At 39.9% G+C, this 27,252-nt stretch overlaps 1 protein-coding gene across 3 annotated transcripts in view; it reads left to right on the top strand.

The window, feature by feature from the left end:
* PDE5A (phosphodiesterase 5A) overlaps nucleotides 1-27,252 on the top strand; it is a 104,781-nt gene that overhangs the window by 53,693 nt on the left and 23,836 nt on the right. For 2 of the 3 annotated variants that reach the window (XM_058803079.1, XM_058803078.1), the window contains exons 1-8: nucleotides 935-1,080; nucleotides 13,474-14,056; nucleotides 14,750-14,839; nucleotides 21,072-21,143; nucleotides 22,223-22,312; nucleotides 23,505-23,642; nucleotides 24,096-24,163; nucleotides 26,243-26,351. In XM_058803079.1, coding sequence (XP_058659062.1) covers nucleotides 977-1,080; nucleotides 13,474-14,056; nucleotides 14,750-14,839; nucleotides 21,072-21,143; nucleotides 22,223-22,312; nucleotides 23,505-23,642; nucleotides 24,096-24,163; nucleotides 26,243-26,351 — 1,254 coding nt within the window. In that variant the 5' untranslated portion in view covers nucleotides 935-976. Of the gene's footprint in view, nucleotides 1-934; nucleotides 1,081-13,473; nucleotides 14,057-14,749; nucleotides 14,840-21,071; nucleotides 21,144-22,222; nucleotides 22,313-23,504; nucleotides 23,643-24,095; nucleotides 24,164-26,242; nucleotides 26,352-27,252 lie in introns of those variants that run through there. The other variant, XM_058803080.1, reaches the window with a different exon arrangement.

Genomic DNA, 27,252 nt, shown 5'->3' with positions numbered 1-27,252 from the left:
ACACAAACTCTGACAGCCAAAAGATACATGTGTCCAAGTCAGTGCTACACAGAGATGTGACACAAAGACATAGAAGATAAAACTTTTCCCTCGAGCTCATGGATAGGTTCTGAATTCCTCTGCTGTGAAGTTCCTGCTGCAGCCCCTTCTCAAGCTGCAGAACTCCACCTCACTACATACAGGAGACAGATCTCTGTATCAGAAGTCTACATACACCTGAAAGGGGGTTAAGAGCAGCAGAAAATATTTCATACAATAGCTCTCAATTGACTACAGAGGAGAATAATTTGCAGGACTCTGTAGATTCCCCTCCCCGGAAACATTCTGCTATTTGTTATCTTACCTTCAAAGACACTGCACGTGTGGCAGCACAGGAAGCCATAGATATGCATTAGCCTTTGTGAAAGGTGCATTGTGAATGCAGAGGATAGATTGCTATGAACATGTGCACGTGCACATCATAGAATTGAACTACAATACATGAAAGTGGTGCTCAGTGTTAACCAAAATTGCAGTCCCAGCTGTCTAATTTTGAGAAAGTAGGAGCTGTGCGTTGAGCATCCTCAAAGCTAGGCTGTGCTTATTCAGAGTCTAAAAGGGATCTAACAGCCGCACTGTAGGCATGAACGACTGTAAAACCAGGGGTTTAGTACTCGCATCCAGGCTGAGGTCTGTCAGAGATCACACTCTGACACTCGACAGCGGAACCCTCTAAAGCGACACTCGATCTGTCAAAAAGACACTTTTTCGAAGCAGGCGGGGCCGCGGTGGAGGTGGAGCCGGCTCTGCCCGCTGCGGGACCGGCGGCCGGGCCGGAGATGCGCTGGGGTGCCGCGGGCCGGGCTTCCTGCTGCCCGCACACCTGGGAGCGGAGCGGGGGCGGGGGCCGGGAGCTCGGGGTACCGCAGCTGTAAAGCGGGCCGGGACGGGCCAGGCCGGCAGCCGCGGCGGGAGGCGGCAGGGCGGCGGCGGGAGCATGGAGCGCTGCTCTCCCCCAGCGCCGGAGCAGGAAGCGGTGGAAGCGTGGCTGGACGATCACGGCGACTTCACCCGCTCTTACTTTGTTAGAAAAGCTACGAGGTAAGACCGGAGCGGCGGCGGATAGAGGCAGTTCCTTTTTTACAGGAAAACCTCGCTCTCTTCCATTTCACTTTGCTGCCTCCAAAGAAAATAAAAATAAGCGACTCCTACACCACCCCCGCCGTCCCCGCTCTCGAAAGAGCAAGAACTGAAACCACCACGCAGCAGCTCCGTCCGGCTGCCACCGAAGGGCACATGCGGCGCTTCCCCGCCGGCTCTCGCCTTCAGCCTCCGGTTCGCGGCCGCTCTGCGGCGGGGAGCGCCCGCCCGGCACCGCGAGCTGCTCAGGGAAGCTGCCCCAGCCCCAGAGCTCCCCGTTCTGGGCTTTTAGTTATTTATTTTGTGTTCTTCTCGGTTCAAAACAGACGCAGTTAACTTCTCGTGAGTAGTGAGCAACTAGGCATTTCCCCGCCCTGCGAAGTAGGGAGAAGCCTCAAGGAGCATCTGATGTCTTTGGGGAGGGCGGGTTATGTCAGTGCTCAGTCATCTCAAAACAAAGGGCTGCTCTTCCAGGGCTCCGTCACCCTGTGAGTTCATCACCTTTTTTGACATAAGGGCGGCCCCCGCAGCGAGGGCCACGGGTTAAGCGCTGCTGAGCCGAGGGTAGAGTATTCGAGACCGGAGCTCCGCCCGAGGAGGGGGCTCAGGAGCCCGTCCAGTGGGAAGAGCGCCTCTGGGACGCTGCGCCTTCCCCCGGGAGGGAGGCGGGGGTGCAGCCCGGACAGGGCGGCGGGCAGGCAGAGATCGCTGCCCGGGGAGCGGGCGCGGTGCCGGCAGGGGGCGGCGCGGGGCCGGCGGGCGCCGCCGCTGCTCGGGGGCGGCCGCTCCGCGCTCGCCCCTTCTCGGTGCCGGTTCTTACGAAGAACCAAATATTGAGGACCTGAAGAGCTCGTCTGGGCATTTCCCCCCCTTGACTTGACATGCTGCCTTTTGGAGATAAGACGAGGTATTTGCTCACTGTTGTCACACACTTCAAGAGCGGGACTTCAAGTTGATTTGGAGTAAATTCGGCTATTTTTAGAAGTGGAGTCAGGTTTCCATTTTGAATATTTTCCGATAAACAAAGCCGTGGGGGTGCAGAGCCCGGGCGATCTGCACTCCCACGGTATATCTTAGCGGGAGCTTGGGTTATTAAGTCCTGCAGTTGGCTCCTCGGACACGGCGTTTCCGCGGGCTCGCTGCGCTCCCGCTCCCGAGCCGCTCGCACCATCTGCTCGCCGCTTCTTCCCCGAGTCACTTGGCGGGGATGGGTGCATTCTGAATGAGGTTTTGCTGCTGCTGCTCCTCTCTGCATGGGATGGGGCGGTAAGAAGAGAAATCCCCATTAATAATTGACTCGCAGAGAGCTAGAAAGCTTCAGGGGTCACCTGCTCGCTTGTGACCATCTGTTAGGCAGTCCCCTTTCTGCTGCTGCTGCTCTCTTAGGTTTATTCAACCGGGAGGGAAAAACCTTTGAAATATTTTTTTAAATGTGTATTTATTTTTTTTTAAGGCTGTACATTGGTGCAGGATGCATAGATGGAAGTCGTTAACCTTGATGTTTGATCTCCCGAGCACCAGTGCATGGTGTGGCACTGAAGGGCAGCTTGTTTGCCCAGGAAATAGGGTGCTAGCAGCTTTGAGAAGTAACATTTTCCTAGTTCAGCCTATCACGCCTCCTTTGGAAACTGGATGTAGTATTGAACAAATAGGAATGCTAATTAATAGTAACCACTGTGTCAGATTTGTTTTCCCCATGGGCAGGATGGGTTAGCTTTTTTTTTTTTTTTCCACTCTGAGGCACAGTTTTGCGTTTGTGCCGTTCTGAGAGAGGCAAGTACTTCAGACAAAACAATTCAGTGAGTCTCCGAGATAATGCCTCTGCAGTTAGAGAAGGGTTTGCAGAAACACTGTGGACTTTTGAGCCCTCGCTTGGCAACAATTCTGTGATGTTTCTGAAATGACGGAAACATTGCAATTGTCTCAAAACTCTCTTCTCTGCTGTCTTGCATAGAATGTTCTTTGTCCTTATTGTATAAATAGAAAACTATATTTAATAAGGAATATCTCTGTTATGTGTAAGTTTGTATTTAGAAAGACAAATGACAAATTACTTCACTGTATGTTGATACAAAGATGGTAACATGTAGAGCTGAGTGGTTTGAAAGAACAGCTGTGCTTTTTAAAGAGGTTTAGTGTTCCACTTGGTAGTGTTATTTGGGGCTTGAAAAAAGAAAATCCTAGCATCTAATACTGTGCTTTGTTTTAGCTGAATCTTTGCAGCGCAGCAAACACTGAACAAAGACTATGCTGTTAATGTTTTGCTACTTAGCATTATATTTACTCTCTCAAGTAAAGCAGGGTTCCCTGAACTAGTTTCAACACTTTTCTAATCATAATTTACTGCTTCTCTTTTTTTTGTTTTGTTTCATAATATGCCAAAGTTCTCACAGGTCCTGGAAGCAATAGACTAAGAAGTTAGTTAATCTGGTGTTTTGCAGAGCATGGAGGCATATTCAGCTGCATGTTGTGAGGCACAATTGCTAAGGGATAAAGATAGTTTCTGTATCTGTTTCTCAACTATTTCTACATAGGAATAGGAAAAGATCACCTGCTTCATCACTTTTGACTGCATAATACAAGCTGTTTCCACTCACATTAATGAGCTTTGAATTAGAACCTAATTTAGAAATTTTATAATGAGTTTGAGTAGTTAATATATTTTTTCTGCAATTAATTAATTCCCACAGTGTTTGATATGGTAGTTCTGTTGGTAATTTCCAGACACAAAGAAGTTTTAATTAAGTGTCTAAAAAATACCTAGAAGATGTATGCTTTGTGATTTTTTTTAAGTATGGGGTTAGGGTTCTCATCTCATATAATTGAATAGTTGCCTCCTGATCCAGTTTGCATAGGGCAGTTTTATATTAGTATCCATTGTTGTGGTTTGAATAAAAATTGTATTGTTTGGTGAGGTGGCACTTTTAAAAGATGTTTCTTTCTATTCACAATATGTTCATAAAGTGACAACTGTTGGAGTCACTGTGCTCCCCAGCCCATGTGCTGGCTTCTTGGAGAGAAGGGCTGCAGGTTGTCAGCTTAACAAGTGTGCACCTGTGTTTCTCTCTCCCCTCCGATGTGTTGCAGAAGATGAGCACATTCCAAGGGCTCACACCTTGTATTTTGATCTGCAATGCCTCAAGGCTGGCAGTGGCTGCAGGAAGGCCACATCCCGGCCTCCTTCCAGGCTGGGCTCCCTTTATGGATATTGTCCGATAAAACTGCGTGGATTGACTTCCACGGGAGCAGTGCGGGGCTGCAATCCTACACGCCTGTAATCCAGGTGAATAGCTGGAGTCCTCCCTCCTCTGAGGAGGTGAATGAACTGGGATCCCATGAGTAGGAAGGTATGAAATCAGATATTTATTACTTTATCTTGTACCGGGCAGGTGAGTGGCATGTGGAGGCAATATAAATAGCTGTTATCTGTGAGGTGCTGTTCCAAGATGATCAAAGTGCAGCACAACAAAGGGGAAGTGTGTCACCGGCACACTTGGGAATGGGATGAATTTGGTTCACTCAGTAAGGCTGTGGTGGCTGACAAAGCTTCTGGCTGGAGAGTTTGGCACTGCACACCTAAGGGTCAAGAGGTTTTAAATGCCTTGCTCCTATGAAGTTGAAGCTTTTTCTCTTTTTTCCCTGTGTCTTTTTATTTTCCCCTTCCCACAGTTTTAGAATTGCTTATCGTATTCCAGCTTCCCAGAAGCAGAAACATTTTCAAGTAAGGTGATTCTGCTTTGCTGCTGCAACTATGGTTGTTCTAACTAGATGATATAAAGGCATTATCTGCTGGGGTTTGGGTCACATTTATGGCTAAATTCATTAGCCTTTTTGTATTTCTGAAGTTTTGTCTTTTTACATTCCTTTAAAAAAAACAATGCATGCCTTGCCATGCTATAACATCACACTTATTTCAACCCGCTATGGAATATTTTTGTACTTCTGACTTCCTGTTTGTCCCTGTTTTAAAAATATGGGAGTAATTCTTAGTGCTCTTGGCTCTCAGAAGCAGCAGACTCCAAAACAGCAAGTTGGTTTTTTTTTTCTCTCAATTGGAGGTAACTGTGTTCTTACAGGCAGAATTTTACCTGATTCCCTAAATGTATGGTGTGCTGAAGATAAATTATTGACCCAAATCCTACATGCCCTTCAGTTGAAATAAGATTATTTTGTTATAAATACATCTTGTCTTATTAGCAGGTTTGAGAAATATTTACAAATGAATTAAGGTGAGGTTGTATTTGGAAAAATAAATGTTCTTAACAGTATGGTACTTCGCAGTACTTCCCCGAGGATTCCAGAATTGGTGTTTACTGGGAAACTGTGCTAAAATTCAGATACTGCATTACTTGAATATATCAATTACATTTATTACTTGGAGAAAACTCAAGCACAGTTTTTTGGGACTCTTTTTTTTTTTCTTCTTGATGGCTGGTGGACAATCAATTTCTAGTGTGCTGCCTGCGGTACTGCATTAGTCAGGACATTTGCCTTCTAGTCTCTGTCTAGAGGGCTTTTAAAAATGTCTTTCAGTGTGAGCCAGCTATCTGAAGTTCAAGCTCCTAAATATTCTGTGTCACAAGTGTTCAGTGCATTGGTACTGTGTGTGTGCTTATTTTTTCTAATTGAATGAAATTTCTGATTTTCAAAGATAAAGCTACTGGATGTTTTCTGCCCTGAAATGTGCTGTAGCCTGTGTTTTTTTCTTTAAAAGGTGTTGCATACCAAAAAAAAGTAATAATCCTAAAAATGCACAGGTATGAACTCCTATAAGCACTCCTAACATAAGCTTGGTGAGTAGATAGTGGGCTTTGAAGTTCCATGATTGAAGGACCCCAGTAGCTTTCATGGAGGCACAGAATCCTGTGCAGATAGTTGGGATATGCTGCAAGGGGACTGCATTTTCTAAGTTACCCAGTGTAAAGCATTAATGAGAGGGCTGCAGACCCACTGATTCTTGGGACCACAGCCTGAAACCCACAGGAAGCAGTGGTGTTAATGCAGGGGGTCAGAATATTTTCTCCCACTTACTTGGTTTTATTGGATGTTTACCAAGCTTTTCTGAGATCTAAGTACAGGGAAAAAAATCAATTTCTGTTTGAGTCTTGGAAAGTTTTCTTGTTGTTATAATGATGCTCATAGTATCCCACTTATAAATAATGTATCAATATCCTTCCTTATGCCTTTCATGATAACAGCAAAGCTTTAAGATGCTCCCAAAATATTTTAACTACTGATTCAGGAAGCTGAGGAATGTTACCAGTATTCACCTAGTTGCAAATGTGATTGACTACATCTGGCATTTGTTGTTGGAAATAAAGTGAGGTGAAAGCTGGAGTATTTTGGAAACGATCTTTAAAACGGCTATTACTATAGACTGAAGAAATTGTCATTTGAGAAATGATAAGAAACCACTTACTAGCAATTTACATCTTAAATTCCCCCAAAGCTCTAAGCTGAACTCCTACACAGTATCTTTGGTATGGTGATGAACAATTCAGCAGAAACTGTGAGTGGCTACAAGGAGAATGTGCTTTCACTCAGTTCCACTTGCCCTGTGCAATAAAGAAACAAATGGGTGTGCACATTAATTAAAATACACTGGTGAGTCTTAGAGTATGGGTACAAAATAAGATGGGGCAAACCACTCTGACAGTTTTTGCCTCTTTCTGTTTCAGGCTAACCATTACCATATTACAGTACTTTTGATCTTTTGATCTCCTCTGCAGGAGACTCAAGAAAGTTTGACAGCTTTCTTTGATTTCTAAGTTATAGAGGATCACGGAGGTTCTGTATTGGGTATCTGCTGAAGAACCCTCATGTAAAGAGGATATAGGCAATACATTCTTGACGTGAACTAATATGCTACCACCTACTTTCATTTTCACCCTTAAATTGTTTTGGTTTTGTCATGGAAAAATATAGTTAATAAAAGCACAGTATAGAAGTATTTCTTTTCCTTACTGGAAAAGAAACATACATAAATTTATATAGAATGCTTTCTCATTTATACTCGAAGAAGATTGACTTGAAGAAAACTATATTTTAAAACGGGCATTAAATACAGAAGGAGCTATTTGTAAACTGCCAGAAAAGAAGCCCTACTCAAACAGCCCTCATGTATAACACAATGAGTGTAATTTCACATTGGGTTTGGCATTGAAAATATTGCCACAAAGTATATTTGCTTAGTAAAAGATATGTATTTTCCCACTTATTTGTGCATTATGTGCACTCACCCCAGCAGAGAGAGCCATCCCAGAGCCTCTGCACTTCAGTCATACTTAAACTCTGGTTTAGGAATTCAGGTGGAAATTAACCAGTGCTGAAGATTTATGTGAGGTCTCCAAGCACATGTTAACTCTTAATCCATTTTTCACTGAAATTACTGGTATTGTCTTACTGCTTTCCCAACAAAACCATTCGGTACCTAGTTATTGTTATTTTTTTTCTTTTTTTTTATGGGCTGGGAACAAGAAGCAAACATAGGGAAGAGAAATAAAGGTCAGGTTTTAGAATTTTAACTTTAATCCCTGAGGATTTATTCTTTCTTTCTTTATAGTGCAAGTAGAAAGTCTCTTTAGTGGAAGAAAGCTTTCTTGTAAAAAGTGAAGCTTGAAGTTAGGTTATTAAAGAAAACTTGAAAATAGCCAAGAATAGCCTATCAGTGTTAGTTTTCCAATTTGAATACTTTTGCTACAAGTAAAGCCACCTCTGCCTTCTATTTTTTTAAAAATGAGCATTCAGACAAGATGAAAATTCCATCGTTCTAAAAAGTTATTTCAGTCTCTCATGAGCATGGTTTGAATCAAGCATTAATGTTCTAAATTAAGACCTGTATTCAAACAGAAGTCATTTGTGCCAATTGAAATGTTTAAAGCTAAATGTATGCTAATATATTTGACCAAGTTGTGCTAAAAAACTGGCACTGTTGTATTTCATATTCCAGAACTACTTGCCTACCACTGTGAGAAATGACACCTCCAGTAACTGTAATTGGGAGGGGTTTAAGGAAAAAATCTAGTGTTTTGTTAATCTACTATTTTAGTCAGTTTGAAAACATTCCTTTTACCGTTTACAGTCTGTTTGCTGTTTTCATCTAACGAGGCCTTATACAATTTCTTTAAATCTTTCCACTGCTAGAAAAGAGACAAAACCACTTAGAATGTGATTGTGAAATTGGAAATACTAGAAAGAAAATGGGAAGGCAAGTATAATAACCAAGCAGCTTTGTATTTCAAAGTCCTTTGCTAAAACTGAATCGTTTTGGAGTTTTTGCTAATGCTTTAAATGATTTCTGTGACTAAATTATGTCAAGATGCTGGAGAGAAATATTAAGACACCTAGTAGTTATTTAATGGAAGGCAATTGATAAAACAGTTATGAAGTTTAGCTTGAAATATTATTGATTTCAGCACTGTCAGGATTAGGCTACAGGAATTCAGACACTTGAAAGCTGGCATTTTCTGGTAGGGACGTTTGTAATCCCTCTGCAGAAGTGTTACCAATAACTGCTGCTTTGAATGAAAAATTAGCAGAACAGTTTGGAGAAGCTAAAACAACTACTAAAACATCATACATGGTAAATATGAGTGGTTTGTGAGTGACAGGGAAAACCGGGAATTATTTGCTGTTTCATTGAAAACTACTTATTACTGTGTTCTGTTATGGAACTGCGAGTGTTATGCATTCTTTGTGCAAGGTAAGTAGCACTCAGTTTTTACTGTTGTTGTTGCACCTCAGCGTTATTTATCTTTGCATTCTGTTTTTTGTACGTTTCCACCAAAGGTGCCAAGTAGTTGTGCTGAATGGTCACATTGGTGTGTTCTTACATAGGCTATATGTAAGCAAGACAATTGCAACCTGGCTGTTAAACATCTCCACTAGGTTGGGTTGTTGTTTTTTGGGTTTTTTTGAGAAGTCTGCTGTGTACTTTGAAGATGATCACAATGAAGCAAAGATGGGTACAATAAATTATTTCATGTTCCTGGTGTATGAGTAGCATAGTCATTAGTGTTGTGTCAGTATGGTTTGATGCACACGGCACAGGAAATGCAGCCAAGTCCTCTTCAGCTCTACACGTGCCTTCCTGCATGACCTGGCTCAAGACATGTTGCTTCCTTGTGTCTGCGTTTTCTCAACCATTGATTTTTTTGTTTGTTTTATTGCCTATTAATACTGAAAACTTCTTGCTTTAGGGACAGGTCTATCTGTGCAGCAATTAACAATTCAGGGCCAAAGTCTTAATTCTTCTGAAGCTTGCAAGGTCTCATGTACTGCAGATTACTTGTTCTTGTATATAAGCAGTGACAGAGAGGGGAGGATCACACCATCTTTTTTTCTTTTTTTCTTCAATGTTTTGCCTGCCATTGCATTTTTATCCCCTTCTTAGCACTATCACTTAAAAATTCCTCTCCAGTTTTGTCATCTGCTGATGAAGTCACCGGCCAAATTCAGCAGTCACTACTGTCATGCTTCGTAGAGGAAAGATTGGATTTGGCTGATAGGAATGACTAAAAATTGCTAACTTCATATTCTACTATTCCTGTTCATGAGCTGTGGAATAAATTATGTCTTTCTTGAGTGAAGGCTCATATTAAAGGGTCACAGTGCAGTAAAGGATGCATTCCAGTCGTGGGGCATGTGGGTCCTGTAGCTCTTCAACTCAGTGATTACCATGGTGGGATAGAGACACTACACTGAGTTTAACTGCATGGATCACTGTGGATCAGTATCTGCTCCTGAAACCTCTAAACTAAAGCTAGAGTCTTGTCCTTACAATCAGCTCTTGACAATGCCAGTGCTTACTGAAGACTCTTCCTATGAATAGTCCCAAGTGTTGGTTTCTTCCTGCAGTCCTTTCAAATAACATCTTAATTGTACATGGAACTCGGTGCTAATTTCCAGGAGCCTCACTCGTGGCTAAGGACGTGTCTAGTGTCAGATATCTGCTGCGCTAATTCTGTGCTCTGAGAGTACTTGAGTTAGCCATAATACCCTTCTTGTCATGCATTGTTAAATAGGCCTGAGTGTCAACAAGCAGACGCATGTCAAGGCACCTAGCGATTTTAAATTGAGTTAGAATACGTCAGCTCATGCGAAATGCTGGTTCTTCCACTCCTGTGTGTAACTGGGTGAGTAAAAGGAGCTAAATAGTTTCCTTGTTAGAAGAGGCATTTGGTAAAGGTCACTGAACACTGTTCTTTTTCCAGTTGAATTTGAATGGCTTTCCTGTTGCCCAAAGTAAAATACTTAAAGCATGGCTTTCAACCTCAAGCCTGTTAACCGGTTTAGTTAAGGATTTGTCGTTGGTGTTAATCTAAAGAGCTTTCTGAGAATCATGCAGTATGTTGGCAAATTATTGAACCATCACCCAAGAGAAATCAAAGGACATGAATATGTTACTCATAATTATGCAGCTTCACATACAGCTCTGTTCAATGTTTAAGTGCTTCATAAACAGTGCTGATACCCAACAAGTAGTTCAGTTCTTGTTCAACGTTATTCCTTTCATGTGAAAGGTATTACAGCTGTGTTCCACATCCCTCAATAACCTCCATAAGAAATGGAGGTTATTTTATGCAGTAAAAAGGCAAGAGGGTAAAAAATTAATGCTGTCACGGCCACAGTTTGAGAACAGGTATTAGCATTCAGAGTACATTGTTCTTACTGATTGCTATTGCTACACCATTAAGGCCTGGGGAAATCATAACACAACACTGAAGAATAAACAAAATGACAGGTTTCTACTGATAAATTAAATTTCTGCTGTAGTTTTTTCTTTTTATGCATGAAGGGTAACAGACTCTTTCTCTGCCTTGCATCTTGTATCAACACATCAGTGTATGTAAATTCAGTGTACATCAAGAGAAGGGAAAAGGATAGCTTTTTATATTCGCCTTTCCTCAGGAGTCAGTAGGCAGTGAATCAGATTGCTCTGCAAATTGCAGTTGCCCAACAACAGCACAGGTTCATTTCCAAACATGCCTTCAAACATGCGCATTTTCAATTACACGGCTTCTGAGCCTCATCAGTCATTGGAGAACCCCCTCCATCTGGTACCATGTCATTACTGCTACTTTTCAATCTTACCTTCCATTAATGCCAGTCCTCAGTGCTCAGAAAGGAAGTCAGCACACATGTGAATCTGGGTCAAGTCAGCAATCTTCTTTAAAACTATCAATTTTCTATACCTACCTACTTCTGTCTGAGGTTTAAATGCCTCCAGCTGGCATTTGCAAGTTCCTTTCTGCAGCATTAGTGCTGGATGATAGTTTTGTTTCGGAGAAGCTAAAATTTCCAGGTTATTTTTTATTTTGAGGTGATCAGAGTAAAACAAAAAGGGCCCACCAATAATGCACCTGCTAACAAGAGTTAGCTGCACTGATTTTAGAGGTTGTGCTGTATTTACATACAGATTTTTGTATCTTTAGCTTTTTAATTTTCTTAAGGATATTTTGGGTCATTTTAATTGAAAATGTTTATTCTTTCTCATTCAGTCTAATAAATGAAAATTCTAAGTGTAACCAAATGCTAGGTTCTTATTTTGGCTCTCAGTGAAACAACTTTTGCACATGTGACACTGTCCTATGCAAATCATATTATGCATTGCAGTAATGAATGGTCACAGTTCCCACATTTAATGTTTATCCTGTTTAAGTAATGGAAAGTAATATTGTTGAAGTCAAATTTGTTATGATATATTAGTTGTTCTTTGCTTCACTGCAAGAAACACTTGCATGAGGTTACTGCACAAAAATAGGTATCACTGCTTTAACTAAAGGAGGATCATTGGTTTTTATGAATTCAATTTTTTATAGCATTTTTTGTTTTTTTCAATTTTTTTATAGCATTTTGTTTTCCTACAGTTGAGGTCTCCAAATGGCAATGGAAGAAACTCTTTCAAGCCTTCCTAACAGAAATCAAATTAGTTTCCTTTTGTGGATGGCTTGCTATTAAAAATAATATTGTTGGACTTTAGATTTTAATTGATCACTTTGCTGTGAGTTAAGGGCCAATTGTGTTTGCAGTATTGCATCTTACAGCAAAGATAAAGGCGTGCTCTAAGGAAAATAAGACAGTGCTTTTCATATGTAATGTACACTGATGTGTGTAACTGATCAGCAGCTGACTAACCTGACTCACTTCCATGGCTTCATTCAGCTTCACTCTTCAAATTCCTGTGGTCTGCTGAGTAAATAAAAAATATCCCAAATTTAAAACATGACCACCATGAAAGGTTTCCAAAAGATCAGACTTGTTAATAGGATTTTTGCTGTTCTGAGGCTCAAATGTTATGTCATATAGCAAAAACCTATTTCTTCTGAGATTAGGGCATTTGCTGTGAGGAATCCTTGACACTAAGCAAATAAAATAAAAAGCCTGGTATTTAAAAAAACCCAACCAAACAAAAGACAAAAAAAGCCTGAAAGAAAAACCCCCCAGATTTCGGATGAGAAAATGATATTGTGATAAAAAAAGTGGACTCATGTTATGATATGCTGTATTTAGGGAGGACATTTTTAGGGTTGGCTTTCTAGTACTAAGTTAATTTGAGAAGCACAGTTAAATACTAGAAATGCATGGCATTTTTTGATTGGTGGTGAACACTTAAAAATACAGTTTTAGGGTTATTCAGTATTTGGAGTTGAGTTAGACAATGAGTGTCATCTGCAAGGAAAGGAAATAGGAGAGATGCATGAGAATAGTCTGTTCTTATTTTGAAAGGGGTTGAATTGGTAATAATAAAGTTTCTTTGTTTTTTAAGCAAAGCTTTTATGCTTTGCGTCCAACTAGTATTTTTTATTAACTTGGAGGGCAAGGAGGTTAACTTTAAAAACAGTATATTGCAACAGAAAAATAGGAAGGACTGCTGGTGATTGCAGGTGATTGACTGAGAGAATTAAAGTTTGAAGTTCTTTTTAGAGGTTAAAACCAGAAAGTTCTGTCTTCAAATGAATATATATATATATATATATATATATATATATATAATCTTATACAGAAATCCAAATCATCTTGGGAATGGAAAAGACTGGAACATTTCAGTCACAAAATGACGGTGCAAACTTCTGATCTGTACTCTGAAAGCCAAAGCATAAGTGGTCGTTCTCTGCCCTGTTCAGGTATGTCCTCTAGGCAAAAATAGCTTTTTTACGGGGCAGAAAATGTTACTGCTTAATCTGGGCTAAGTGCTGCATAAAATTGGAGAATATTGATGTAGAGGAGTCTAAAGGTGCATCAGTATCCTCTGTGTGAAAAGGTTTAGTTATCCTCTCATGGTGCTAGCTTCCAGTATGTGCTGGAGGATTTTCAATTCACATCATTTGCTGTATTTTTGGTTTTGTTTGACAGAGAAATGGTTAATGCATGGTTTACTGAGAGAGTTCACACCATCCCAGCCTGCAAGGAGGGAAACAAGTCCCAGAGTGAGGCCTGTGCCTGTCACCAGCCTGCCTGTGCCGAGACCACCAACTCCGGGACACCAGCAAGGAAAATCTCCGCTTCTGAATTTGACAGACCCTTAAGGCCTATTTTTGTCAAGGACTCAGTAGGAGTAGTGAGCTTCCTCTCTGGCTCTGACAAGAAGGAACAGATGCCTCTGCAATCTCCAAGGATTGAGACCAGTGCAGGGGATCAATGCTCCAGACTATTAGAACTTGTGAAAGATATTTCTAGTCACTTAGATGTCACAGCTCTTTGCCATAAGATCTTCCTACACATCCACGAACTGATCGCAGCCGATCGCTACTCCCTGTTCCTGGTGTGTGAGGACAGCTCCAACGAGAAGTTCCTTGTGAGCAGGCTCTTTGATGTGGCAGAAGGATCCACCCTGGAAGAAGCTTCCAACAACTGCATTCGCCTGGAGTGGAACAAGGGCATTGTGGGTCACGTGGCAGCCATAGGGCAGCCTCTCAACATCAAGAATGCCTATGAGGTAAGCCAAGGAAATTGGTCTTCAGCAGCTCTTGAAAAAGTAGAAGCTGCTACATCATCAGCTGCTGGAATATTGCCATTTTAGTGCCTGTATTTGGTGCTGTATTGACTTGAAGTGGCTGAGATGCAAACTTGACACTGGTTTTGGTTATAATACATGTATTATAGATACATGTGCGCACAGAGACATGAAGCTGGGACTAAAGAAATCAGTTCTGTTGAGGTCATTATTCAGTTTTCAATACTGAGGTGAAAAAATGAAACAAGCAATCTCTCATAAAAAAATCACAAACCACATTATGAGACTGTTCTTCTGTGGGCACAGATCTTTTAGTGTATTACTGCAATTTCTTCTTGATGATAAAAGGTAAACTAGGGATGGTTAATCCATGAGCATATTTGTTATAATGATGGTCTAGGCTCAAAAACAAGGCTTCTCCTAGGGCTTGAGTTTTTTGTTGTTTATAGCAACAGTCTTAATCTATTGGCACTCATGTTCCACACAAATGCTTTTCTGTTGTTACCACACTGATAGGAACAACTTTATATAACTATTGGCTGGTAATGGAACCTTTGTTATCCTGGGTTACAGTCAAAAAAAATGTTAAACTTTTCTTAATTCATAAACCAAGGAAGGAAAAGAACCGGTCTTTAAGCTAGTAGTCTAAAAATAGCTTTTTTTTTCTTGTATCAGGATCCAAGATTCAATGCAGAAGTTGACCAGATCACAGGGTATAAGACTCAGAGCATTCTCTGTATGCCAATAAAGAATCACAGGGAAGAGGTAAGTTGTAGTCTTGGGATCACTTCATGTAACACTGTTTCCAGTCATGCTGATGCTTTAAACTTTCATTAGCTGGCAGTCATCATCTACCAACCATCTTTTTTTTTTTTAACAAGACTGCTTATGTTTGTTTAGACTGTAGTTTTATCTTATCTAGTTTAGTAATGTAAGCCAAAGGCAACTGTCAGGAAGACTTTAATTCCCAAATGCAGCAGTAAAATATATATATATATATTTAACTCCAGAAGTGCTGTTCCTACTTCCTGTACTCAGTATCTGTCAGCATTGAAGTTCTCTGCACACTTACTGGTCTATCTCAAATTGTGATTAAGTTACTGTACTTCAGCTTAGCTTGTATCTATATTGCTTAATTCAGAGGGCACAAACTGGGTTTTATATTTTTATGAAAACCTGATTATTTTTACACTCTCTTAACATGGTTCCTAATTTATTACTTATGAGCTAAGAGCCTGACATCAGGCATTGAAAAACAGTGTCAATGTGATTCAGAAAAGTCATCCTCAAGTCATAACTTAAATCATTCCTAATTTGAAACAATGTGAATCTGCTCACTGAACTCTTGCCCATATTTCCTCTCCATGCTGCATCTCATGGGAGCTCTCTCATCCTGTCTCATCCTATTGCAGTCGGAAGAATTTTTCCTATGGGCTAACAACACCTTCTTACCCTGACTATTTGAAGAGTGAATTCAGTGAAGTCCATGAAAGCCAATGAATGGGGAAAAGAGGAGATGCACTCTTTGGGAGTAAGGAAAGTCTGGTTGGATTTTCTTTGATCCTCACTGCAGTGGCCTTTAATCAGTTCTAGAATACTCATAAAATATAAGGCCCTCCACACAGTGTGTCAGAGCTTTGAAATGGGGATTTCTCTCCTGGAATTCATTTATTTTTCAGAGTGTTCATAGTTTGCTTCCAGAAAGCTCAAGCTCCCAAAAAGAAATGTTGCCAAGATTGATTTGAAGGCATCATACCTTTTTTCTGCTCTTACATCTTTCACTCCTTTTCTAGAGTGTCACCTTGACTTCTACTGCATTGAACCTTTTTTTTTACAAAGTAAATTTATTAAACTCCTGCATTAACTTGTTTATTGAATCTTATTCTAGCCAACCCAGATGATCAGCCGGTATTTCCTTTCTTCACATTCTGCAAATTTCAGCTTAAATTTTTTGTTCCATTCTTCCAAGGACAGCACTTGATCCTTTCCTCCTCCCATTCCTGCTTAAAAGTCTTCCTCTTTCCCCCTGGCAGCAGTCACTGCTGGCCCTGGGCCAGAAGATGAACAAAGCAGATGCCATGTGAAGAACTGTCAGGGATCAGTGGTCCATGTCAGGCTGAAGCAAGGCTTCCAATTTCACCCAAGCCATGCCATTTTCTTTTTGTCAAATGGAAAGAGATGGTATGCCCCACAGAACTGGGTACAGAAATGAGCTACAAAGCCTTGCTGCCTGGGGAGTGTGGAAGTGCTCAGTTCTCACCGGGTGCTGGTGATGGGTGGGGAAGGCATGAGAGCTGCAGTCTGTTTATCCAGTCCTCCATGACTGAAGGGCTGAATAAACCTGCAACGGGCCGTGTCTTTGGCCAGCTTCCTCCTCCTGAGTGCATCAGCAAGCGGAAATGAAGCGGGAATTTGTTTATTTTAACAAGTTCAGCCAACCTGAAGTTTGAGGAGTCTTATACTCACAAGCAATAACTTGAAGGTGTTAAACTGTAAGGTTTCTCACAGGGAAGGATGGCAGTTACTAATTTTTTTCAGAGTTCTACAGTCTCTACCAGAACGTTTCTCTCATTCTCACTGTAACAAATGACTGACATGCTTTTGGAGAGACACTGGAGTCAGTCAATCAGTCCTTAATTTTCCATTTGCATCCTGCTGCTTTTTCTGTTTAAAAATCCCCCAAACAACAGAACCAGAACATTGGTTCCTCCCTATTAAAAAAATAAATAGATAAAATTTAAAAATTCCCAAAGCCCATCTAGAAATATTGAGGCTTTTGAATGCTGTCTTAGCCCAGGATGTTAGCAATCACAGTTAAAAGATGATTCTGGAAGACATCCAAAAATAAATACTGAGAAAGAGGAGCAACTGGGGCTTTCTGTTTGTTTGTTTAGTATTAGTGCTATTTTTTTAAAACAAAAGAGTCAGTAATTGAGAGGAGGAAAATCTCATGCTGATTACTAAATCCTCTGGGCCTGCTGAAGTACGGAGATTTTTCCAGTAGATGTTTTTCACATTTGCCTCTATTTCCACGAGGCATGTGAGAAACCAAAGTCTCATTTAAAAATAACAGCTAGTAAGAAATTCCATAAATGAAAACAATTTGATTCACAGAAGAGCTCAGGGAAAGGACCCAGGAATTAGTAACAATGAGACACATTGCAGTGCAGTAAGAGGACTTTACCTTTGATACAGTTTTGTAGACACTTGTAAACAAACAGTCATTTTGACAAGATTGGATAGGGAATAGACATACTTAGTCCATTCCTCAGCTTAAACCAACTTGTGGAGCTTTCCAGCAGGTTTGGGATACCTAGAGAATGGATGGTTTCTGAAGCACAGAGCCACCATAACTACCACACAACATCTCCAGGAGTGATACAATTTTCTGTTATTGCTGGTTTTCTTGTTGTTTTTTTTTTTTTTTTTTCTTTGAGCTGGGCATCTTAATTTTCACAAAAAGCAATCTCAGTTTATATTATACTAAAATCGGTGGGTTTTTCTCATATGGAGCTTTCAGCTGACTTAACTGAGACATCTCTCTCATGCTGTGAGCATGTAAGACTGAATTTCCTAGTAATTGTCTAGGGAAATGTTGGCGGTTTTTTTCTGGCAATGTTTACTCAGTTGTTTGGTTTGTTGCTTACTGGGACCTATCTCCTGTCACAGGGAAGCTTTTCCCAAAAAATCAGGGGTCCTGCTACTTACAACAGCCTTTGAAAATCACCTGTTAAATTTTATGGTGTAAAATGGGACTGGGTATGTCACCTTTAGCCAGCTAAGTCATCTTCTCCCTCAGAAAGCCCTTCAGATAGCAAGTCCCAATCATTGTAGGATACAGCAGGTCTAGCCAAGCTGACTTTAAACAAACTCAGTTCCAGCAGCAATCTTGCTGCAGCATTATGGAGATCAGTAATTTGCTTCTTGGATGGATTTTCAGCTTATGCTGAGACACACATTATAGTAGCCAGACTTCTGCAAAGCATGGAGGCTGCTGCTGGCATGAGCGATAGAAAGGGATGTGAAATTTTTGTTGATAAAAAATGAAAGTCTGTAAATACAGTTCTGTCACTGCAGGATAATTTTATAAGTTTGAATCCAACCTCTACAAAACCAGGAGAGCAAAGTAAAGTCAACACTGCTTTGTCTTCTGTAGTGGGTATCTTCTCTTATCAAAAATGTTATTTTTCTCATTTCTGTTACTATTCTTTGGCTTTAATGTAACTTTCATGTGCCAGCAAAGTAAATAAAATATATATCTCCTTATGAAGCAATATTAATTACATCAGAAGTCAGCTTAAGTAAGACCTACTGAAAAAGGCACCACCTGCCTGTAGAGCTGGAACAGCTTTCACACAGTTAGGGCTGTGATTTTAATGTGCAAAATATTGCAACATGAAACCATCCATAGAAAATCCAGAGCACAGCCATGAGCATTAAAGCCATCAGTTGTCACCTACTGGGCACTCAAAGTAGCCTGCTACTTTCAGAGGCAGGACTCAACTATTGCAAGAAAACAGTAAAAATTTAGTTATCTGATAATTAGAAGAAATCTCTCCTTGTAATGTGGATCAGGATTTACTAAATTGGAAAAGTAGCACAGCTAGAAAAGAAAGGTTAGAGAACAGGTAGAGCACTGGAAGATCACCTGTGTTATCAGCAAGAATACAATCAGGAACGCTGTGTTCAGATGTGGTAAAACACAGGTGGGTATTGAATCAGCAATTGCTGAAAGGTTTGTTCCTCTTTGGAATAGAAAGTAAGGGAACAATTCCATCATCAAAATTGCTTTTTGTCTTTGTGGTCTATGTCTGTATTGTGTGATCTGAATGGAAAAGAGCAAAGTACTTGGTTTCTGGTCCAAGGGCAATTTCCTTCTGCTCACCCCTTAAGCTCTTTCAACAGAGCAAACCTGGAAGAAGGCTCTTGTTGGGAACTGCAGGACTCCTCTAGACAGTGTTCTATAACCCCACCTGCCTAGTCCAAACTGGAGGGAAAGCTCAGGAAAAGGAGCTTGGAGTACTCCACAGTACACTGCTCACTTCAGTGATTAGGCCATCAACTCACAAGTGTCAAAGCATAAGCAGATCCTAATGACTTCAGTCTTTCCCTTAGCCTTGGTTTTCTTCAGTCCAGAGTAATATCTTAAAGCTTTTTTAGTTCCCTGTCTAGCTGAGTCTAGAGCACTTGATCACCTTTAATTCAGTTTTTCTGCTGATGCAATCATAACTCCCAGCTGGAGATCAGATTTGGCCTATTATTTGTGATTTGTGTAGAATAAGTTTTAAAAATGAGGATTTGAGTTTCATGCTGTGCTTAGAATTCTCTAAAATGCAAGTGTATGTTCTCCATAGCCCCAAATGCTACCACATGATTGACTTTTGTCCTAATTACATAATTACTTTAGTAACAGGAGCAGATCCTCTCGAGTTTCCTACATCTTCTCCTAATTACCTGGTTGCAGGCAAGACTCCAATGGTATAAAAATGCCCCACTGAAGTTTTTCTCATTACTGTCTCTGCACCATATTCTATGGAATTCTGAAAAGTGCACTGAAATTTTAACTGACACAAATGAAGCCAGAATTTGGGACAGTTTAATTTTTAAAACTGTTCATTTTGTATGAAAAAGAAATGGGCACAACACAAAGTTGTCTGGAAGCTTAGAATGCCACTGAAACAGCAACTAAAATGAGAAACATTTGTATATGCATAAAATTTTCATCCTAATCAAGTCAACATGGATTTTTAGGTTTTTTTCTCCTCATTACATCCTTCCCCTTCCGTTAAAATCCTTTACTGGAGGACCTTATCAAAGATCTAAAACTGGCCACTGCTCTTGGAACACCTGCCTTTGTTAATGTATCTGAAACCTGGAATGATGATGAAAGGAGCCTAAATAGTCTTTTTTTTCTGTATTAATATGGTCCTTTTACTGTTTTCTTATCGCTTTTTTTTTAAGCACTGCAGACTTTCCTTTCATGGAGGGGATGTATTTAAACAACCAACATGAAAGCACTCACCTTTTGGGTGAAAAGCCTCTGGCCTTGCTAAAGTTGTCTTAGCTCATGCTGGATCAAAACTGGAAAAAAAAAAAATTAAATCCACACCCAGGAGAGACAGTAGCATGAGAAGAGGCCTAAACATTAACCTCTGCACATGTAGGTGAACATAAAAGCATAATAACTTTTTCATTCAAAGTCTGCCAGAGGAGCATACAGGCTGGTGGTACACCGTTATTACAGAAAGGAAGTCCACTGGATAAGAAATATTCCTCACTGAAGTAAGAGGTTGACTGTGGGAAAACTGGGGTTGTATGGAATGGAGCTGACTGCTGAACTTTATTTCAGACAGACATTTTTGAGCCCACAGTTGGCAGTGATTCATGTTAAAGAACGATGGCCTTACTTACAGCATCAGAATTTTGGGAATGCTGGACTGAGAGATAGTAAATTGTCCTCTTTTCCATTACAAAAATAAAACCACATGTCTTCCATCAGTTCAGCAGTTACAGCTTCACCATGAACGGTTAAACGCAACTTTTTAAACATGCTCACCACACAGTTTTCCTTTGATAGTGTATATCCTAAAAAAGCAAGATTAAAAAAAACTCATTAGCATTTTGCATTGGTTTTACACTATTACACTTCAAACAAAAAAAGTTCTTTGCAGCTTTTTCTATCAGTTGTTGTAATCATGCTAAAAATCTGAAAATATCTAAAAGCTTTGCGTTATACTTTGTCAGATTAATAATACCTTGTCTCAAAAGAAATGAAAACACAGAATTATATTAGGGAAAGGCTAAGGTCTTCAAATCCTGTAATCTAGGAAATGTTTCTGCATGAGAGAGTAACATTTATTATCCAACAATTTGATTCAATAGTGAACCAAGCGAATACCTACAATGATCATTTATTATCTTACATAATTATGCCTGGAAATGGAATTCAGTGCTAGACCCCTAAAATTAGCTAATTTCTCCATTTTTAATGCACTAGGTTGTTGGTGTGGCTCAAGCAATCAACAAGAAATCTGGAATTGGCGGCACTTTCACTGAACAAGATGAAAAGGTATAAAAGCTTCATGTTTGTCTCTTCCGTTTTCATAGGGGAAGAGACAAATTCCTGCTACTCAGAAATTTTTAAGTTATTTAAAATTAAACATCTGTGAGAATGTGAACGTTCCTGGAAATACTGCAGACATTTTTCTTTATGAGGCCATGAGGAATGTGGCTGTGAAATAATTTAATTTCTGGATCACATGTCATGTATCTCTGAAACACAGGCCTACTCTACTGAAATGCATTGTAAAACACTTTCATAAATTTCAATGGACATAATTTTTAATTACTTGGTTCTAACTCTCCTGGCAAGCCCAAGAAACACAATTTGAACAATGACATTTGTGGAGTGACTGTCTTTTAAATACCATGTGACTTCTCAGTATAGCATTTGCAGGAAAAGAAAAAGCTTCAGATAAATTATGAATATATGAGAGAATCAGGAGAGCAGACAATAGAATGGATTCCTAATTCTCCCAGTGTGGTTGCATTCCAAAAATTTCCAGACTTCACGTTCAGATTGGCAGGGCAAAGCCCAGGCTGTGCTCAGGCTGAAGAAGTTGACTTAACAATCAGCAATAAAAGAATCAGAATTTATCCTTTCTCTTTGAAAAATTCCCCTTTCAAATAAAATGTACACTGAGTATTTGTAGGATATCAGAATTAATCCCATCCTGAATGAGGAAAAACCTGTGGGTTTGCTATGTTAGAAAATCTTTCTTTCCACTTCACAAGAGACTGAATTCCCTCAGAGAGGCTGGTTTTCTGTGGTCAGTTTTTCTTGCTAAAATATGCATTGGTGCACAATTATTTTTTTCCTTGAAGCTGCTTTTCAGATGACCCCTACTTGTACCAAGATAATGATCTTCAGATTTTAGCTAAATAAAAGGAGAAGGGATTCTTGAGGACATAAGTAATTATGAGTAGCTGAAAAAAACCCAGATCCTGAACGTGCGGTTGCCAAAACCAACAAAAATATCAATTAATACTTCAGAGTGCAAACAAAACGTTGCAGTAGCTTATCTTTAATAGAGTTCAAATGCTGTGGGACATTATCTCTGTGAGATGTGGATGTTCATTTGTCTCCAGGATTTTGCAGCATATTTGGCATTCTGTGGAATCGTTCTTCACAATGCGCAGTTGTATGAGACGTCTCTGCTCGAGAACAGGCGCAATCAGGTACAGCCAACAGGTTTGTCCAGGGATGCACAAATCAGGAGGGTTTGCAAGAAATCAGCACCTCCTCTTCCTCCTTGTGATGTGGTAGTTATTCCTTGGCTGCTTTTAATCCCAGTGACTGAATGCTGGGTGGCTCTGATAAAGCTCTCCTGGGCTGCACTGGGAAGAGGCTGGGTGCATTCCAGCTGGGCTGTGAGAAATGGCCTGTCTAGGGGAAGCAGGTAGAGTGAAATGTCAGAAAATCTGTTCCATGTTAATCTACTTTATATTGCCTGTAGTTATCCTGTGGTTCGCCATATGTATTTAACAACCAGAGGTGTCAGACTCCAGAAATTACAGGGAGGAATATCCCTGTGGAATAGCAGAGGGCATACAGACTGTTCCTTTAGTATAACAGTCACTAACCATGTTTTCAGTAATGATCAACTGGAAAACTGAATTTCCTTCTGATTGCTATAGCTCTACTTTGCTGCCGACTTGGTTTTGATGGGTTATTAATGCCATGGCCTTTATGGGTGAATATGCTTGCCCTGTATCATGTGATAATGTTTCAGAGAAAAGACTAGTCAGCAGTTCTTTTTAAAATTTCCTAGTAGGTCTGAGTTTCCAACTATCAGTGTCTGTAAATTGGTACAAATTTGGACAGTTTATTAAATGCTTTCATGTTTCCTGTGAGGAAAAAAATATGAGCATATATGAGCAGCTAAATCTTTCCAACAGCAGCTTTGAAAAACAGCAGAGTGTATCTAAATGATGTTTTCACCAAATAAGTTAATTAGGATCTGTTAGAATTACAACCAAGAACAACTGTGTTCAGAAGTCTTAAAAACTCAGTGGTTTGAGAATGTGCACATGAGCCATAGGAAAATAGGTTTCCTAAGGGCAAGGAATTGTTTTCTAGATTTCACAGGTTTCATTTGACCTATTAATGCCTAAATCTATTCTGCTTCTCTGACTGAAAATATCAGAGAGCTGATAGTCTGATATTTCTATTTCTGATATTATAAAAAGTGTCAAACTGGCTAATACTGACTGTTACCTTGAAATCTGTGAGAGCCAAAACTTACTTCTGGTCACAGACATAAACATTGACTTCCTGATTCAGGGAAGAGGAAGACTTAAAGACATAAGTAACAATAGTGATTGCATAAATCAAAATTAGTCACACCCTCACAAATTACCTTTTCTTCAGGTGCTTCTTGACCTTGCCAGCCTGATTTTTGAAGAGCAGCAGTCTTTGGAGGTGATCCTGAAGAAGATAGCAGCCACTATAATAACCTTCATGCAGGTGCAGAAGTGTACCATCTTCATAGTGGATGAAGATTGCCCAGTGAGTATGTTTATTCTGTCAGAAGGCAGAAGTGTTTATTCCCTGGCAGTGAGGTTGGCTTCCCTCCATTCTCATATGTTCTCTTGTCATTTCATTTTCTATCATTTCCTTTGTGGCATCTGCTCAGGTTGGGTGTTGACATGAGAGGTTCTGGCTTTTATGTAATTATAGAATTTCTGTTCTGACATATCAGTTTGGCACAGCTTGTAAATCTTCTCTGGGTCATGAGTAGAGATTCAAGACACTTCTGTGATACCTAAAGTTGTATCAAAAGATACCCTTATGGTAGGATCCAGTATGCTTGATGACAGATGTGGATGAAGCTAATTTTTACACTTGTCTGTAGTACAGAATAGGCCTTGATAACTGCAACAAGGTTTTAATGAGCAATACTGTTCTAAATAATGACAACCTTATACACCTGTGTATTCAAGCATCCTCTTGATATTCCAGGATACATTTTCTAGTGTCTTTCACATGGAATCTGATGAATTAGAGGATTCAGCTGAAAATCTGAAGAGGTAAACCAATTAATTCTGACTTTTGTTCATCCTAGGAGAATTCTGAAGAAACTTAGGCTTTTAATATTCTTTTCATAATAACAGAATTATTTCTGCTGGATCCCACGTATTACTGCTATTTTTATAGAGCAGCTTTTCCCCTTAAGTGGGCAGAGACCAACTCTCTTGCCTTAAAAAGGTCCCACTGAGCAGAGCAGGAGTAGGGCTTGATCAATTCACTTTGCTAGTCTAAAAACATATTTGTATTTCAAGACTAAGCTATGGAAATGCACAGAGGAGCTGCCCTAAAACTGATTTCAAAGAAATCTGTGTGGATGACTATGTTATAAAGGAGACATATGCAAATTAGTAGATAATAACCAAAATAATGCTTTTAATCAATTATTTTAATGATTATCCTCAACTCATAGATAAGGAAAATTACTCAAAGAATATGTCTGACTAAATCAAAACTGGAGCCCTAAAGTTCTAACGCTCACTCATCTTTGGGAAACCCCTAAGGAGTTCAACTGGGAGGAAAAAAAAGAGATAAAGAGCTGAATTAAAATACCCAGATAAAATACTTCCCAAAGTTAGCCTGAACCTCTCTAGTTTGAAGTTTGAAAATTACTCAAACAGTTGTTTCAAATCCTGTCAGAAAGAGAGACAGTTGTATATAAAATACTCTACTACAGCTATTTTGTGCAGGGAGCAAACAGATTTTGAGCCCCTTTGATGTTGCTTTGCAGTAAATATTTATCATTAAGCTTAATTCTCTATATTAGAGAATGATGTCCAAAGTGTGTGATTTGAGCAACTAAAAGCTGTTGAGCTGTGTTACAGTTTTAGACAGTGTTCCACCAGAAAGTACACATGTACAACAACCTGGTAAGATCACAGGTGAAAAAGAAAACTCCTCTCTAGTCCTCTTCTTCTCTATAAGAAGGGAGCCTTCCTCCTCATTACCCTTTTTATGGTGACTAGTTAATGGACTTAAAATATTATTTACTGCTTGCATGGGCTGTCAGAAACTTTTCTCACATCTGATAGGGAAGAGGAGTCTTGGAGGCTTAGCTGCCTATCAGATGCTTGTTCACGAGACAGCACAATTAAATACCTAGGACTGCATTCAGTCAACCACTGCAGTTAGAACTTCTGCTATGCTTGAAGGGCACAGTTTCAGGCAAGAGCAGAAATACAATGACATGGATTAGATGGGAAGTATTACTTTACATAATATAATATTTCAGGCTTGTTATGCAATCAAGGACACTGAATCAAGCCCCAAATCAAATTGTTTTTCAGAATTGTGGGGCATTGCCTTGTATGTGTGAAATAACAAAAGAATAATTCCTCTCCTCCAGCCCTGGAACATCCTTACACCAGGAGGATAACGAAAATCAAGCCAAGTGTTGGAGGGAAACTACAGGAGCTTAATGGGAATAGGTTTATAAGTAGGGTATATGTCCTCCTCCAAGGCAGGCAAAGGGTCCAAGAGAATTAAAATACCTTAAATAAATAGTGGCTAAAAAAGTGGAGGTGATTGATTCTGTAAAGATGCTTTATGTCCTGATTTGGAATAGACAGTTCTATTTCAGTAACAGAACCTCCATGTGACTGTCTTTACTTTTAGAACAAATTTGAAATTAACTTAGCAGCAGAAAATTCACAAGTGACACCTGATGAACTCTCTTGAACTAATATGTGAATTTCACCCAACACTGGTTTTTCAGGAGTACCAGATTTGTGAATGCAGTTTGTTTTCAAATAGTTCTGTTCATTTCTGTATAAACCCAGCTGTTCATTCTTTATCCTTCATCTGTGTAAACTGTAGGGAATTGTTTATTTCTTCAGTTTGGTGTTCAGTGTTAATGTTGTTGAACACTAAAACATGGTGGAAAGCATGCACCAATCCATGCTGCACTTTTGTGATGACAGCTGGATTAGGATACAGGATTTGAAGTCAACTCCATTATATATCTACTGGTTGTATCTATATATCCTTCTCTCATATAGGAAAGATATTCCTATTACCTGCTTAGCCTAATGAAATTACTCACTTTTATGCAAAGCACATAATAATAATGTTGTATCCTTCAGGGACTATGACACAAACAAAATCAATTACATGTACGCTCAGTATGTGAAGAATACGATGGAGCCGCTCAACATCCCAGATGTCTGCAAAGACAGAAGATTTCCATGGACAGTACGTAAAATAAGCTTAAGTTTGAAATTCAGAAATGGAAAATGTTTTTCTGTTTAACTTTTAAACCTTTTTTGCTTTCCTCTTATTTCTGGCAGGGTGGCTCCAGTTAAAATGGTGTAAACACAGAGTGAGTGTTGGGAGGCTCTCAGAAGTTCCTTCTTTTTTATCCTTTCCTTTCCCTTCTCATTCTGGCAAAGATGAATGTTATAGATGCAAGTTCTTTGTTGTAGTTGAGATGAATCAACTTCACTTTTCTCTGGGAGCTTTTGCCTAACACTTCCTCAAGTGTGAGCTGGTGATGCAGTGGATGACTGAGCACAGGGATACTGGACAGTGAGGAGGGAAGGTCACTTGGCAAGGCTCAGGTTCCAGTGAGGTTTGCTTCATGGTCATCATCAGCAAAAAGCAAATTTTTAATTACGTATTTTCCCATATTTTCAATGCACAAATTAGAAATATGTCTGCTCTTCCTGTTTAAGCCTGTTGACAAGAGGGGAGAGGAGCTACTGTGGTCCAGCAGATGGCTTTTTACCAAAATTTGTTCTGAGATACACAACAAAATGATCAGAAAAGACAGTGCTCAGTGTGATTGTTCCAGTAAGTGGAAAGGAGGAGCAGGCTCCTGGTGGGGAGCTGGGTTGTTTCCCTTTCTTTTCCTGTGCAAGGCTTCTTGGATGTTCTGGAGTGGGTTTCTGGGACAGATTGAGCAACACAGGAATTGAGTTCTCAGACTAAGCCTGTCTTATCAGCAGGACTGGAAGTACAGACAGAATCCAATGGATATACTTTATGGATTAATAACAAGATGATGATTTTGAAGACATTTAAAAATAAAATTAATACCTTGAGAATCATCCAAACAACTGTTTGTTGGAAACAGGCTGTCCAGTAGACTTAGAGT

The sequence above is a fragment of the Ammospiza caudacuta genome, chromosome 4, assembly GCF_027887145.1.
Source record: "Ammospiza caudacuta isolate bAmmCau1 chromosome 4, bAmmCau1.pri, whole genome shotgun sequence".
NCBI lineage: Eukaryota > Metazoa > Chordata > Aves > Passeriformes > Passerellidae > Ammospiza > Ammospiza caudacuta.
Note: the sequence above shows the minus strand (reverse complement) of the source record. Positions and strands in the feature narration are given on the sequence as shown.